This window comes from Larus michahellis, chromosome 8, assembly GCF_964199755.1.
Source record: "Larus michahellis chromosome 8, bLarMic1.1, whole genome shotgun sequence".
NCBI lineage: Eukaryota > Metazoa > Chordata > Aves > Charadriiformes > Laridae > Larus > Larus michahellis.
Window position 1 is genome coordinate 29,123,322 of NC_133903.1, and position 12,017 is coordinate 29,135,338.

Genomic DNA, 12,017 nt, shown 5'->3' on the forward strand with positions numbered 1-12,017 from the left:
GCTCTGCATTTGAGAATTTGTAATGCCTGTCTGCTTCTTCCCCCCTCCTTCTGCTTCCGTTTGGAATCCCAGCAACAATCTTTAAAGGTAAAATGATTCCAAACTACATTATTGATAGCAGTAAGTATCCTGTGTTAAACATGGCATATTCAGTTAAATTCCCTAGAAGTTTTGAAATATTAGTGTCCTGTATACTAGGTATAAAGATCTAACTCCAACTCTAACTGCATGGCTAAATTGGACAGCAGTTGTAGAGTTACGGGCTAAATTACTACCTGAAATATGTGTGTGAGTTGCTTTGAGTGGGGATGTGACGAGGGAGGCTTTGGCTTTGGCTCTCTTTAATTCCCAGTTCAGTAAAATTAAGAAACTCTGTCTTCCATTTGCTTAGAAGCGGGGTCCTGGTGGGTCTGGGGGTGCTTTACAATCCAGCATTAACGTTCAGTGCAGGCAGTGGGTATTTGCTTAAGACTGAAGGATGGCCACTAGCACTGACCCAGAAGCCACTATTCCAGTTTGAGGAACCAAAACTAATCTCACCATATTGGTTGCCCTTGTTTAAACGTCTTCCCTCACCTTCCTCTGTGAAATATGTTCCTTGATAACATTAAGTTTTCATATCAGTGGGAAGTCTAGGAATAAGGTCAAGGGAAGTGACCTTGCTTGTGAAATAAATAACAACATGCTGCCTTCCTAGGTGGGGTTGGTTTTTTTCAAAGCCTTTTTTTTTTTTTTTTCCTCTCCCCTCTCAAAGACTTGGAAATGGAGAGTATGGACCAGAAATTATCTGAAAACGATTCACATAAACAGAATTCAGAAGAAGCTACTTCGGCATCTCAGGATGTTGGTGCAGTCAGTGAGGAGCCTGAAGAAGGAGAAAGCTCTGATGTTACTGACCCTGAGTCCTTATCTCCTGCTGACGCAGACAGTGACAGTATTTCCATTTCAAATCAGGATTCCTCTGTCCCTGGAACCAACGAGGCCAGTGCCCCGGAGCCAGCATGTACGCAAGGGGATCACCAGCCTCAGGAACAAAAGACCGAGACAGAGTCAAATTCCAAAGTTAACTGGGATAATAAAGTCCAACCCATGGAATCCATATTAGCAGACTGGAATGAAGATATAGAAGCATTTGAAATGATGGAAAAGGATGAGCTATGACTTGTAATAATAACTTATTTGTTAATAAACAAGTGGAGAACTCTTTGGGTAAAAGTGAGGCCCTGATACCTGAGAACTAGGAAACATATTCAGTATTGTGATGAGCAACCAGGTTTCACCTGGAAATTACCACAGAAATCCAGCACGGGCTCTTTGTATTGTTTTAATTTTTCCTGTTTAAAAATGGGAACGTGCAATCGAAGCATTTGTCTGGCTCCGCCGCATGGTGCTGTAACCCAGGAGTCTCCTTCAGGGAACCAGCCTGACTTCTGCCTTCCAGACTCCAAGAGGTCTCGCTCCTTTGGCCTCTGGAAGGCACAAGTTGAACACGGTGGGGTTAACGTGCCGGGTAACGGTTATCGGTGAGGGCACCGGAAGGCAGTAGGTAAGCCACTCCTCTGGCTCGAGCGAAGGTGCGGTTTCCCTTATCATTACTGAGTTGAAAGGCTTCACTGATAGCAGCGGGTGAAATTACGTTTCCAGCTGTCTTGTCTTTAAGACACAGCTAGAAGCGGTTTGATTTCGTCCTGACACATCATGCCGAGACGTAGTAGTGTTGCTCATCACTCCTTCCATCTGTTACCATGAAGAACGACCATGAGGACATGCGAGTTCTCCCTTCTGCTCCACTTTCAACTGGAGAAACTGTATAAACCAAAGGCAATGTGTGCTTTGTAAACAGGTTCCATCAGGGAAGCTAAGGCAGCCTTGCCCGTTTGGGGTCTACCAGATACAGCTTCACGGTGCGTTGTGAACATTATGCTTGAGGTTAAGGTAAAGTGGACAAGGTAGATGTTTCTCTTGGCCTTCCAGGTTGAAAAACCGACCCTGAGATAAGGAATTTAAACTGGCAATATTCTCTGCAAGGACACTAAACAGAACTAGATCAGCATATAACAAAAAAAATCTTCCTTTTTCTACAAATTTGATTTCTAACAGCTTGACTGTGCTGTCATCTTTTTATACGCAACTCCTATCTGTGTGATACTTCGGCAGTGAGGCCAGTACCAGTAGTGAGGCACAAGTTTTGGCTTGTTGGGTCCGTCGTTGGAAGTCCAGCGGCATGAGCGGCCAGGCTGACTGGTGTTGCTCGGGGTTCCAGGAGTTTGTTACAGGTAAGTGTGAGTCCTCGTTTGTTATCCCTATTACGAAAAACATTATTTAAATAAAAATGGGGATGTTTAAACAACCGAGAGACATTTTGACTGTGTCCAAAGAAACTGCCAAAAACTAATTAACTTGATTTATATAAACTGCTTTTAGTGAATTGTGGTTCAAAGAATTGTTTTATATTAAAGAGTAAATGAACACTGCCTATATGCTGCACCAGGCTAGAAATGGAGGTTTATATTCATCTTCACAATGGAATAGAGAAAAGCCCCAATCTGAATTGCACCTTTCATTTAGCTGGTGAAGTTATGCGTGCTAAATATGCAACTGTTAATTAGTCCAGCCATACTGTATGTATTTCTGTCTACTCCTGCACAGTACGAATGCCAGGCAGACGCTGCAGACGTGAACTCAATGCCACTTGCTGTCAAGAGTATCCAAATGCACAGGCACCTTCTGAGAGCACGACAGTCAATCAGACTATGATCCAGAAACTGATAACTTTAAATCACTAGAGTAGGAGGTAATTTTGAGGAGGAAATGAAGTGTTAGTGGAATAGTGAATAAGTGTCCTTTTAAATAAATCAGCTTTTAAATGTAGTTATAATTCCTTTGCACAAATAACCATATGGAGGTTTGGACTGAATGAGGGGGCTTGAAGCAGCCAGGGCTTTTCAGTTGAGATTTTTTTTTTTATTTATGTTTTTTGTTATGTGAGTTTCTTCACATAAGGAATTTGATCGTGGGAGCCTTTTAAGTGTCCTTTGTTACTTGGAGCACCGGTGCGTCCCCGGGGGATGCTGCGCTCCCCTGGCAGCACCCGGACTCGAAGCAGCGTGGCCAAGTGCGGTCAGCTGCAGCAGCAGCGCCATGGGGTCAGCTCCCGGGGCCTCACTGGTAACTCGTTTCATCTGCCGGTGCGTGGTGCCACAAAAGGAGCATTTTTGTTCCCGTGCTCTTCAATATGGGCTACAGCTTCATCCCCGTTAGCTCTTTTGGTGGAAATAGGATTATTTTTATAGTTATAGAGGCCCTCTGGTCATTATGTTAAGACTGTCAATATTGCAACTAAAGGTTTTCTTTTTTTTTTTTTTTTTTTACTTGCAGAAAATTTATGTGTAGATGCAAAATTTTATTAAAAGGTTAACTTTCCTTGCCACCACCAGCTCATTTTTAGTTAATTGCTTTTCCGCATCTCTTGATAAAGCAGCAGACATTAGCTCTCCTTTTAAGGGATTTGCGAACGATCCCAGAACTCTGTACGGATTTGAAGCATCGTTTTGGTGGTGGCCTACCTCAGAGATGTAACTCTTGCCTCCTTCCATTTGGGTAGGGCTTTGGGTTTGGGGGTTTTTTTGTTTGTTTCAGTCTGTTCTACTTTACCTTTGAAACTGTCACGAGAGCCATAGCTTTGTTTACAGAACTGAATGGGGTAGGGTTGACCTTTTGGGAGAGAGGACTAAATTGGGGGGGGGGCAGTTTTATTCAGGTTATTTTCAATTTGTATTTCCTTATGAGGAAATAGGCATTAGTTTAACCTTTTCATATCATTCTGAAAAGAATTCAATTTTCTGTCACTGTCATCTTAAAAAGCAAGAAGAATGTATTAAAAAAAAAAACAAAAAACAAACCCCTAACTTTTGGAGAGGGGAGTAAGCCTTCCCAAAATGTTAGAAGTCTGCTCCCTCCGTGTGGAGTATCGCTGCACGTCATTCATCAGTCGTCTCCTCTTCCTTTGTACGGGGTATTTTACGGTTACTTGTATGGTATTGAACACTGAAGAATTCAGGAATCGCAGCTGGAGCTAGCACTTATCCCATGCCATGTAATTCAGATCAGCCAATTAAGTTCTTATTTGATCTTACAGGAATATTCTCAATTGTTTACATTTATTGTATCTTAATGAAGTTTCAAAATGAGCCCAGCTTTGGTTCTTCTCCTGCTGCCAGCGCACCTGAAGGCACAGCGGTAGGCGTTAAGTGTATGTTGAGAGGTTCAAAACGGGACATCTTATGCAAAAGGCATCAGTCAGAACATAGAAAAAAAACAAAACAAAACATTCTGTGAATGAAATATTGTATGTTCAGATTTTATAAGATTTTTTTTTTTTAGCCAGCCCAATTTACAGCCGTATATTTTCTTATGAAAGATGTCTAATAACAGGTGCTGTAACACTAATGTTGGGTTTTACTGTCTGGTGATAAGTGTATACAATATTTCTAAGGGCAACTATGTACTGTGATATAAAAGTCTGGGCTAAAATGTATATAATCTGTGTACATAATTGTGTACTTGATTATAATTGCTGATTGTAAAGATTTAATAAAATGTAAATATTCTGGTCAAGCTGTGCTAAATTGACATCAGTTTCTGAGTTGCCCTCCGAGCTGTGTTTGCCTTGATTTTTAGCAAGGCCTTTGGTAGTCACACGGGTGCTGTTCTGTGTCTTTATTAGCAACCTTAACGAGGGGACAGAGCAGACTCTCGGCGAGTTCCCAGCTGCCAGCCTCGGGGAAGCCAGAGCCCCAGACTGGGCCCAGGAGGGTTCCAGCTGCTGCCCCTCCTGCTGCGGGGGGCTGTTGGACAGGGGCTCGGGAGGTGGCAGCAGAGCCACCAGCAGAAGCAAAGTGGTCTCTCTCCTCTCTGCTGGGGTAACTGGAGAGACCCTGGAGCAAAGTGCATTACTTTTTTTTTTTTTTTTTTTTTTTAAATATAAAGAACTCTCTTAGAGAAACCAACATTCTCTCTTAGCAACACTCTCCCCCAGTCCTTGGAGCATCTGGGATTATCGTTGCATGTTCAACTCCACCACTTTGCCAGCTGCAATGCCCAGATCCCCTTTGAAATAACAAGGAGTGTCTCTCCCATTGCAGGTGGCCCGGGGGGGCCCCATCCCTGCCCCTATTTATATTTCTTCTCTAACAAGAAATCAGGAATATTTAGTTCATTATTTCCCATCTGAACACATGCCCGATACCTCCGGTCCCCAGGAACAGTCAGCGCAGAGATGGGGGAAGGGTGAGGGTGGCATGATGGCACCAGTACATCACACCTCCTACTAAAACTATCCTTAATTACTTGCCATTGCTCAGTTTTCCCATTTCCACTTTCTAGTCAGGTCACCTGAAGCTGGAGGACTTCAGTGGCTCTGATAAAAATTCACCCTCAGCTGCTGCTTGTTCCAAGGCCCATCATTCACGTCAGCCCGGAGCTGCTGGTGGCAGGAGTCCAATTTTCTTCCTATGTGCTACATAAAAAGATAATGTTAATAAATGTTTCCAGCTGGGATGGTCTCTATAAACCACTGTTTGCCTGGGAAAGTTCACCCAAGCTATTAAACCCTGGCGTGGGCGAATTCATCTTTATTAATCCTTTGGCGGAGGGCACAGCGTGACGACATGCCACCAGGGCTGGTCCCACGGTGGAGGCATTTAATCCAAAATGGCTCAAAAAAAAAAAAAGAGCGTGCAGGTATTGTGTAGTAGTGCACCTGCTTTCGGGGAGCACCGGGACCGCCTGTGATCACTCGGGCTTGCTGCCGGCTGCGACACCAGGACAGCCCTCATGGCAGCAGTGCAGGGCAGAGAATGAGAAGAAACACAGAAAACCAGCTTCACCCTGCCTTAAAATGCTCAACGCCGACCATTTCTCTGCCTTCATGCCCTTGGCCACCCCGACACTCCAGGCTGCCAGCACCGGGATGGGCAGGAGTCGCTGGGTTTTGGGCAGGAGCCGAGGAGGATGCTTGGAGGTTTGCAGAGGGAAATATGGAGCCGGCGGAGCGGCAACATGGGCGAGAAGACATGGTGTGCAATTCAGAGCTGGATGTACTGAATTTGGCATGTTTTAGGATTTGTCTGTGGACTTCTTCTCGCAGGCGGCGGGGTGGTAATAGAGTTAAATGCTGACGGTTAGAAACAAGCGTGATCCTCCCCTCCACTTCCCCAGCCCTCTGGCCTGATGCTCCTCACACTCTGCTTTAAGAAAATTAGAAAAGAAGGCTTAGAAAGGCCCAAGGGAAAAAGAAGGAAAAAGATGTGCAGGAAAGGGCATTTCCGCCACAGGCTGCTCTCACGGCTGTTTTATGTAACTGAGCACGTGGCTTTCCACGTTTATTTTAGGGCTTGACACGGGTTATCCGATTGCCAGGCAGGGAGCATCGCTGCTAAATGATGTCAATCTTCGCCGGACTGGCATTACAGCATCATAAAAAATTACATAGCTGCTATTTTGGGTAGCAGCACTCTCCGACTCAGTGAATAAATGCATCTCCATATGACTCACTCCGGGGGATTATTAATAGACACAAAAGCAGAATGCCAAAAACCTGAGAATATCACTCAGTTCCCACACGTAGCTTTCTAGTTTCTTGCAGCATTGGCACTCGAGAACTTTTTGTCTCAAAATTTAATTTTTTAAAAAATATATATTATATACAGGAGGAACAAATTTTATATTCAACTCACACCTTGAAGCCTTGGAAGGGGGGGAAGGAAAGTCTGCAGCTGTGGAGGATGCTTGTTGCTCCAGGGTACCACCCTCGGCCCCGCATCCCACGCTAACACCCATTCAGGGCAACGCCTCCCGCCAATAGAGCCATTAAGGGGAGGCTGCCGCTATTAATTAGCAGAGCTTGAAATACAAGCTCAGGTCTCCTGATTTAAACAGAAACCATCCGGGATGGCAGAGCAGCAAGGAGGAAGCAAGTCGGTCCGATAGAGAAGAAATCACTCGCTTCTGTGTGTGACAGCTGGCGGATAAATCAGCGATCGGCAGCAACCATCGGTTAAAGGTACGGACTCGAGCCTGGATCACCCCCCGCCCCAGGGCTGGCGTCTTCATTCAATCAGCTTTTCAGTAATCAGAGTGGAAGTCACTGGTGGGGTCCTCTGCACCGTCCTGGCCCCTGGCTGCCACATGAAACTGCTGCACTCCAATAGTGTCAGCTTTCATAATGTGGGCAACACTTTAAAAAAAGGACAATTTTTTTCCCTAAAACATTCCATTGGTGCTCACAACGCTGCCAAGATGTTGTTGTGGGCACAGGGAGTAGATGTCCATGAGGATGGTGTTATAGTTGGCTTTTACGAAGCAGGTTCATGGTCTCACACATGATGATGATGATGATGATGATGATGATGATGATGAGGGAGGAGATGATGGTGAAGGTGATGATGATGACTGTGCCATCTTCCAGCTCAAAGACAGCATTTATCTGGATGTCAAAGACAGACATGAACTCTTTTGAATTCCACCAACTTTCACATTTTGCAGTTCCCCGGAGTTGGGATTTGTTTCCCTTTGCCAAACACGACATCCACAACGGCACAAGAACTGAAATACAAATTTTTCACCCAGGGCTTACCCAACTTTTTGGATGTTCGGCGTCAAGGTTTCCTCCCCAACAGTAAAGCAAACAACCTGCCCCTCCAAACCCACCCCTGCATTCCTTGTCTCCTCTTCCCCAAACATCTCCAGGATGAAACTAAATAGAGACACATCTCAGCCTGGAAAAGGAGAACTTCCCAACGGCAGCAGGACCCAAAAGGCAGCAATTCTCCATCCTGCTTGCCACTGGGTGGGGGTGTGTGTCTTGCTGGACACACGGTTGCATTCACTCAGCTTTACAGACGGTGCTGGCTTTGGAAAATGTTCTTTAACTTTTGTAGGGTTAGAAATCTAAGCTTACAGAGGTGATTATGCCGGTATGTGGAGCCTGATGCTCTTCACTGGTGGCAGGGAATGGGGGGGACGAGCTGTGCTGCTGCTCCCCGCAGGCTGAGGTGACGTGGAGGGGAGGGAGGTTCTCCCTTTGCTGCGGGGGGGGTGTGTGCGTGTGTGAAGGCACCCGATGGGCCATCAGAGCTCGAGTTTGCCAGCTCTCAGTTTAGAAAACAAAGGGGAAATGGCCAAAGTGGCAAGACGTGTTGTAAAATGCGGCTATAAAACCTGCATCTTGGACATGAAGCTTATGTGGCACCATGGACTGTCACCTGTGAAGCAGCACTGCTAACCAAAGCTGTTAGTGGGACAGAAATGCCAGCAGCGATGGCAAATCACCCCCTTTTGTTTAAAGCTTGTGTTAAATTTGTTCCTCGTTAGATGCAGACATTACCCAGCTGGAAGCCTCTCCTCTCCTGAAGGTCTGGTGTGTCAGCCGAGCCGAGCCAAGCTGAGCCGGAGTTGAGTCATCGCCAACTCCAAAATCGAAGTGACAGGTAATTATTGTTTTATAGACTTGATAAAACTGAAATAGCTGAGAACTGAATATTTATCTTCACTCTTAATTTTCATATGATGATGGCAATGTCTCTGGAGCTTAAACATGTCTCTCTGGTGCTTCATTTACCTATTCACTCTTGTATCCTAATTCAGATTTTTTAAAGTACTTGTGCTTCATGGGCAGGGCTCTCAGCCATGAAAAGGCACGCTGCAAAAAAATCATGCAATATTGTCGATCGCGGCCTCCTTTCTCCAACAGCAGTGTCTTGTGGCTCATGTCTGTGCCTTGTGGCAGCACCATGCACAACTCCTCCGGGTATTGAGAAGGTCAGAGCCTGCCCAAGTACGCGTGAGACGATGGGATGAGGGCGGTCGTGGGCTGAGGATTTTGCCTGTGCAGTCAGGATTCAGAAAGCATTGCTATTCCTGCTGTGCACAGAGGGACGGAGGGGTGCAGTAAGTGAACCTGGGGCCTGCATGGCTTGTCCACGGCCACAAAGGACTCGTGGCAGGGGAGGATGCAAAGCTGGTCTTCTGGGTCCCAGGAGAGACACTTAATCCAAAACAAACCCCAGCTGTGACTGAAAGCAAAGGAAGAAATTAATGTGACGTTTTGGATGGTATAGTTTTGGGGCTGAAGTCCAGCATCAGAGAAAGCTTCATGGGAGTCAGGAAACTGCGGTATTAGTCAGGTAATTAACCAGCTGCTTTGATGATCCTCTTCAAGGGCATTTTGGCCAGGGTCTGCGGGCTGGTTTCTCTGCTATATCTACTTGCACATCCATCCTCACCGTCTGTCCATGGACTTCCAGGCTGCTCATCCCCCGTGACACCACAAGGTCTATGTGCTGCCCAACGGCATGAGGCAGAGCACATACCTCCAACCATGAGACCTCCATGGAGAGCCACAGCAGGTCCTGCATCAGCCAGCCCAGGTGTATTTTTAAAAGGTAAGTCCAAACAGAGATTAGGAGGAACAACCACAGGAAAAGGCATTTGCTGAATATTGCCAGTGAGTCCAAGACAGCTTCCTAAAAGCCACCAGCAAAAGCCCAGAGCGCTTCTAATACCCTGCCCAGTTCTTCATGATAAAGTGCGAATCGCCACAAAATTCGAGAGAAGCCCAGAGTTTGCCAAGGTACGCTCTCTACTGGTTCCTACGGAGCCTAATTTATATGAATAACACGGAAAATCCTGCAGTAGGTCAGCAAGTCCATCTGACCACGCGAAGCCTTGCTCCCAAATGGGATGGACTGGAGCTTTGCTCAAGTCCTTCAGCGGTTCCTCAAAGTCCCAGGGCTGGAGGAAACCACCCCAGTCCCTTGTATCACATGCAGAGACTTGGCCCAGAAATGTCCCATCAGGAGTCCCAAGGGAAAAAAATACAGGTGTCAGCATTCGAATGATGTGAAATAATCCGCAGCCTTCCGAGAAGAAAAAAGTACCGATATGGTTTTGGGTTTCTTTAATCTAATTTAGGTGCAGCCTCCTGTGACTCAAGCCATGCTGTGTGTCAAATGCTGCTCTTGGTTCAAGGGTGATGATTTTGAGGCAAAGCACCACCTTGGTGTCAAGGGCTGGTGCTGGCTCCAGGAGCAGGATTTCCTTCACCCCTGAAAAAGCTCAGGAATACCAAATGCCAGCCTTCGAAATCGAGTAAGATGCAAGTGTCACGCAGAAGAGCCAGCTCCTCCTTGGTGCGGCATTAGAAAACCCATGAGTTAACCGAGTCTAACACACACAACCACATTTCAGGTAGGAGAGCAAAGCTCTTCCTGACTACCATGACTGGAGCTGCCTCCTTGGGAGCTGGATGCTGTATGGAGCGTGGAAGGGGTTGGGAGGGCGCATAGATTAAGACACTCACAATTATTATATATTTTAAAAAAAAAAAAAAAAAGGCATCATCTTTTTAGGTCAAAGCATATATGCTGCAATAGATACAATACGGAGACGGGAAGTGACTGAAGGAAGGCATTGCCAAAACCTCATGAAACTAGAATGAAGGCAAAATCATGGAATCACAGAATGGTTAGAGCTGGAGGGGACTTTAAACATCATCTAGTTCCAAGCCCCTGCCCTGGGCAGGGACACAAAATGTGTCCCTATCCCTGGTTACTAGTGATGCAGTCAAAAATAACTGTCAGTTAGCCAGTCTACAAACAGATTTTCTTTTCCAGGTGGCATTCTCCAGGTCAAACACATACTGTGAGCACCACATCAAACTGCGCCCAAATTGCCCCCAGAGCAGCAACGTTCAGCCTTCACAGCCCCCATCTCGTTAGGTGAATGACGATGGTGACGCAGTGTGACTGTGCAGCTCTGGTGCGACAGCCTCCTAAAAAGAAGCTTGGCCTCAAATAGTTTTCTTGGCATTTCTTTTAAAAGAAACTTTGAAAAAAAACATTTACAGCTAAGCACAGCGTATCAGATAGAAGCCGTTTTCCTTCTCCTCCCATCCTCCTCTTTTTCACCCTGCTTGAATACATTAAGTGCAGAGGAAAGATGGGAATTGCTTTTCCTTGCTCACAAAGCTTCCACCAAAGCCCATGACTCTGGTGCCTTTGTCATTGGCAAGGAAAAAAAGAAAAGAAAAAAAATATATTAAAACTAATAGGTGGCTGAAAGAAACTCCATGCAAAAGGAGGCTTGTGTTTTGATAGACCGTGCCGTGTAACACGGGATTTGTATGGGGAAATTTATACATGAGACGTTCGGCCTCTAGAAAACACGCCACGTTTCAAAAGGACGGACCCAATTCCATCACTCTTGTACTACTTGCAAAAGCTTTATAAAGCACTTGTGAGAGAAGGATTTGCGGGATCAAGCCCCGGGACTCTTTATTAATTGAAGTGTTTAAATAATTGAATTGTGCAGGCTCTTGACACTCCTTAGCATGGCTACCTGCTCGAGAGCTGACATAAATTATGGAAAAAATCATATGCACAAAGACAGCATTATCACCTTGAAGAACTGAGCAGATCAAATGCCTCCGTAGCACTGAGCGATGCCAATGGCCCTAAGAAGGACGATGTGCTGGGAGGAAGGCAGTGAAACCTCATCTCCAGGGAGGCTGGGATGCTTGGGAAGAGTCATGTGGTCAAAGCAGCTGCTCAAATGCAGCGAGAATTTGCTGGCAATTTTTGACCATTAACAGGATAAAGATGCATGTGGTGAAACCTGCCAGAGAGGACCCTACCACTGAGCTTCTATATGGAAAGCTACTGAAGCTATGTAGTGCTTGAGTCGTCCCAGTTCTGCAATACAGCAATCACTCAACTCCAGCTGAGGTTGGCAGAAGACCGGGGGACTGAGGGAGCGAACTGGGTGTGAACACTGGAGGAAATCTCTTTAGTCAAAAAATTCCCTAATATTTTAGAGATTTTTCAGAAGTCACAGGTGATTTTTGAGGGACTTGAAACCCTTTAAAGGGACCTGATTTTCAGAAGTTCCCGTGAAAAATAGACAACGCTAAAGGGCTTCGGGCTCAGTGCCCCACTCAAGTGTTGGCCACATCAGCAAAC

General features: G+C 45.8%; 1 protein-coding gene across 4 annotated transcripts in view; it reads left to right on the plus strand.

The window, feature by feature from the left end:
• EDEM3 (ER degradation enhancing alpha-mannosidase like protein 3) overlaps window positions 1–4,617 on the plus strand; it is a 30,302-nt gene extending 25,685 nt beyond the window's left edge. Inside the window, exons 20-21 of one of the 4 annotated variants that reach the window (XR_012588648.1) lie at window positions 755–2,276; window positions 2,650–4,617. Coding sequence is in view for 3 of the 4 variants with exons in the window: in XM_074597325.1 (XP_074453426.1) it covers window positions 73–120; window positions 755–1,161 (455 nt within the window). In the remaining variant the exon portion in view is untranslated. Of the gene's footprint in view, window positions 1–72; window positions 121–754 lie in introns of all 4 variants that reach the window. The other 3 variants (XM_074597325.1, XM_074597326.1, XM_074597327.1) reach the window with 3 other exon arrangements.
• Window positions 4,618–12,017: the final 7,400 nt, after the last annotated feature.